A 4,467-nucleotide genomic window follows, 5' to 3' on the forward strand; every position below is an offset into this window, starting at 1 on the left:
GTTCTTTTTAATTGGTTAACATATAAAATTGTATACAAAGCATGTTATTTTAAGTTCTGGGTCACCCTGACCTCCGAGAGGAGGGTTGTTATTATCTTTAAGTTGGCTTTTGTGACAGCAAAGTTTGCTTTTGGGTCAGCCACCTGGCTTTTACAGATAAGATAAGAGACAAAAATTCTTTGCAACTTTTATGAGGGGTTGAGGGCAGTTTGGGAAGAGCCTCGTATTTACACAGGTGTGGGCTCTTTCTATCTTTACAATGGGACTGGGGAGTGTGCCCTACCTGCTCTGGTTGATTCTGACATCCTACAAAAGAAAGAAGAGAACATGCATTTAATTTCCACATATCATTCCTGTCAGGGACTCTGTACCTCCTTTCTTCCTTAAAATATCAGCTCAAAACACTTTTCCCCCAGTGAGTTGTGTCTACTTATTACCTACTCATTAAACTGTCCCGTTACCTCATGTTTCCTTGCTAATGTGGACTCTGTAGCCAGTTCTTTTGTGCTAATTTCTCTGTTTCAGTCTTACAGGGTAAGTTCTGCCTCCAAAGATAAGAGCTGGTGGAGAGCAGGGACCAGCCGTGAGTTCTCATCTGGACCTGATAGGAGACAGGATCATGATAATCACAACAGGCCCCATTTTTGGAATTCTCCCTGTGTGTCAGGGCCCATGTGGAGTGTTTTACATGAAATTTTTCTTATAATGTTTGCAACAGTCCTACAAAGGAGGTGCTATTATTATTCCCATGCATAGAGGTTAAGAGACTCCTCTAGTGATACAACTAGAAGAGCCAACATTCAAACCCAGGGCTGTCTGAACCCATAGCTCTTGACAAGACTACAGTGTATGCCTTGGGCAAGTTGCTAGACTCTCTGGGCTAGAGGAACTAGATAAGCGTGTGTCCCTCCCATTAGAGATAATCTCCACTTCCCTTTCTGCCTCTCTCCACATGTTCCAGCTCACAACATGGTGCCCCCTTCCTGTGGAATCCCTTTGCTCTCCCAAGAGGTGGTGGGGTGTCTCTCACTTGTAGAAGCTCACTTGCTGGCTGCTGACACTTCTCCTCCAGCTCCTTGACCTGGACTCCAAGCCGGGTAACCTCCTCAGAGACCTTTGTGACGTACTCAACTCTCTTCTTCCAGATCTGCTGCTCTAGCTCCCTCAGCCTGGCCAGCAGGAGATGCCGCTGGTCCTCCAGCTCCTGCTGTAGTCTCTTGAAAGTTGTTTCTACTTGTTGTTTCTTGTTTTCAATCTGAGTCTGTCAGGGAGAGAAAGATGGACATAGTTAGTGAGGGGTTCACAGAGCCAGCTCCTGGAAGGATTATTGATGTACTTATTACTGAGAGGAAAAGGGAGTAGGAGCCCTAAGATTCAATCCTCCAAATAAAACTGGTAAGTTGATGGATGTTAGTATAAACTTGCCAATAAGGAGGAGGGTTATGCTGTTGTTGTAGCTAGAGATTCTAACAATGATGCCACATTCTGCTCTCAGAGCCACAGGGAGCTTTTTCAAAGGGACTTTGTTTTAGTCAGCTTTTTCACTGCTGTGACTTAATGACCTGACCAGCACAACTGTAGAGGATGAAGAGTTTATTCGAGGGCTCATGGTTTCAGGGGTCTCAATCAGTATACAGCTGGCTCCATTTCTCAGGGTTCGAGGTGGGATGAAAACAATGTGGTGGAAGGGTGTGGTAGAGGGAAGCAGCTCACATGGTGGTCAGGAAGCAGACAGAGACTTCACTCTCCAGATACAAAATATATATATACCCCACAGCCATGCCCCCAATTCACCACTTTCTCTAGTTGCCACCTGTCTCCAGTTACTACTCTGTTAATCCCATCAGGGATTCGTTCATTGATTATGTTAAGACTCACAGTCCGATGAATGGTTTCTCCTCTAAATGTTCTTGCATTGGCTCACACATGAGTTTTTGGGAACACCTCACATCCAAATCATAACAGCCTTCCACATCCACAATGCCATCTTAACTCTACTGTACTTTCTTTAGAGTTAGGTGAAGATGATTATGGTAATTTCTTAGAGAAAATTAAGGCAAAAGGAAGTTGTGATTAGAGTCAACACAGGTTGGTGGAGGAGTATGTGACCCTGGTTTTAGCCACTGAATTCACCATCTATGGGGCATGCTTTGATGGGAGTCAAGATCTAGAGACATCTTTCTTGGTCCATTCTCCTTGGTCAAGGGACTAGCAGTTCCCACACTGTGGATTTTCTCCTTGCTAACTTTGTAGCATGGATGAATAGGTGTGAAGAAGCCAGTTAGAGCCCTACCCTTAGCTGACTGTCCTCAGGGTCATCCTCGTGTCAGAACTAGAATCCAGACACTTACATACATCTTCGGACCCCAAGTCTCCCATCTGAGGTTAGTGTTTTCAAGCAGACATACTGCAGGCAAAGAGTAAAGGACTAAGAGATAAGAGATTCAAGTTTTTGTCATTTCACCAGGAATCTGGGCTTTGCCATGTAGCCTTGTGAGCATCACTTTTCTGAAACTTAGTTTTTCACTCTGTAAGCAATGGATAAAAATGGATCTTGGAGCTGGGTGCTGGCACATGCCTGGAATCCCAGCAATTCATGAGGCTGAGGCAGGAGGATTGTAAGTTCGTGATCAGTCTTGGCAACTTAGTTTTCACTAAGTCAAAATAAAAAATATTCATATTTTTAACATATTTATGCATATTATATAAGTATATATGTAATGTGTGTATATATACATATTTATGTATGTATATATATATGTATGTGTGTATATATATATATATATATTCACCTATTTGAAAATGAAAAATAAAAAGGTCTGGGGATGTAGCTCAGTAGTAGAGCACCTCTGGGTTCAATATCAGTTCTCAGGGGCTGAGGCAAGTGCAAGTCCAAAGCCAGCCTCAGCAATTTATTGAGGCCCTGAGCAACTTAATGAGACCCTGTCTCAAAATAAAAAGTCAAAAGGGCTGGGAATGTGGTTCAGTGGTTAAGCACCCCTGGGTTCAATCCCAGTACCAAAACAACAACAACAAAATCCCACCCACAAGAAAACATGTAGTAAAAAGAGCAAAGAATGCCATGGGTGTGATGGCACATGCCTGTAATCCCAGCAATTTGCAAGGCTGATGCAAGAGGATTACAAGTTCTAGGCTAGCCTGGGCAGTTTATGGAGACTGTCTGAAAATGAAAAATAAAGGACTGGGGACATAGCTTAGTACTGTGGGGCCCCTGGGTTCAATCCCTGGTACCATAAATAAACAAATAAATAAAGATCCACATGTCAAATGTCAATTAGGAAAAGGTCCATAGGCCAGTAGACACCAAGAAATTCTTGGCTATCTTAATGGTTTTATCCTATAGGGTTTGGAACATGTGCCAGAGCCACCTAGTGGGAAAGATGGAGGTTACCACCATGATAGCTTTAATCATAAGGAGCTGGATCCCCACAGTACTTACCTCCTTGCTAATTCTTTTCTCTGATAAGTGGATGATGATACATAACGGTAGAGGGTGGGGTGTAAGGAAAGAATGGAGGAAGGATGGATTGTGCAGAAGGATGTGAAGGGTGAGAATGGGCCAGGCGGAAGGAAAGATAATGGAATGAGACAAACATCATTACCCTATGTGCATGTATGATCACACAAACGGTGTGCAACTCTACTTTGTGTACAACCAGAGAAATGAAAAGTTGTACCTCATTTGTGTACAATGAATTAAAAAAAAAAAGAATTAAGGATCAAATTGAATCAGTTAGTTAGAGTCTAGGGACTGGCTGCCCAGGTTTATAAATACTGTGATTTGGAATCAGGTTGGGATTAGGTTGATGCAAGGGCATGCAAATGTGCCAGCTTCTGTCCTTACTGAAAGGCTGGTCTAGTTTCTTCATATTTAATGGAAAGCATTTTTGCTGCTTACACCTCCTCCCTGTTTTCCAGTGTGTCTGAAGATAATGGTAATCTACATGCTTCAAGGTGCTTCCCATAACCTTCCCTATCAGCTAACTATTTTGCTCTGACTCTGCCTGACACTACAGATATCCACTGTCTGTCTGAAACACTGTGTCACATAACCTGAGAACACTGAGGTTCAAAACCTGCACCTGCCAGCCACTCAGTGCTTTCCCATGAAGCCAAGACATCAGGATGGAGATTCTAAAGCAGAGTGTGCGTTCAAGTCCTGGTGCAGTGTGGGTCCATGGTCTTTCACAATGCTCAACATCATCTCTGGGTGTGTAAAAAAAAAAAAAAAAAAAATGTAATAGTAATGCCTACTTCACGGGAAGTTGTCAGAATTTAAGGAGTCTTTTTTTACAAAAACGTTGTGCAAATTGTAAAACCTCCTACTAATGTAAAATACAGCAATTATAAATAATACAAAGTGAATTACAATTAAAATGCTAATGAAAATAAAATTGTGATTTCAGTTGAGCTGATTAAGAGATTAAAAGAAGAAGAAGAAGAAGA

At 42.2% G+C, this 4,467-nt stretch overlaps 1 protein-coding gene across 1 annotated transcript; it reads right to left on the reverse strand.

The window, feature by feature from the left end:
• Positions 1–260: 260 nt before the first annotated feature.
• LOC306666718 (E3 ubiquitin-protein ligase TRIM15-like) lies at positions 261–4,217 on the reverse strand. The gene is made up of 3 exons (XM_079148948.1): positions 4,104–4,217; positions 1,031–1,261; positions 261–306 (listed from the first exon to the last, which is right to left on the reverse strand). Exons 1-3 carry the CDS (start codon positions 4,140–4,142, stop codon positions 280–282), a joined length of 297 nt encoding a protein of 98 aa, XP_079005074.1. The 5' UTR covers positions 4,143–4,217; the 3' UTR covers positions 261–279.
• Between the last annotated feature and the right edge of the window lie 250 nt (positions 4,218–4,467).

This window comes from Sciurus vulgaris (genome assembly GCF_902686455.1).
Source record: "Sciurus vulgaris genome assembly, chromosome: 7".
Taxonomy (NCBI): domain Eukaryota; kingdom Metazoa; phylum Chordata; class Mammalia; order Rodentia; family Sciuridae; genus Sciurus; species Sciurus vulgaris.

Coding starts and splice junctions, on each gene's coding strand:
- LOC306666718 (XM_079148948.1), bottom strand. CDS start 4,142: ATGTCTTGGCTTCATGGGAAAGCACTGAGTGGCTGGCAG. Junction 1,262..4,103: donor AAGCACTGAGTGGCTGGCAG/GTGCAGGTTTTG, acceptor TCTCCCTGACAG/ACTCAGATTGAAAACAAGAA. Junction 307..1,030: donor CAGCAAGTGAGCTTCTACAA/GTGAGAGACACC, acceptor TTTCTTTTGTAG/GATGTCAGAATCAACCAGAG.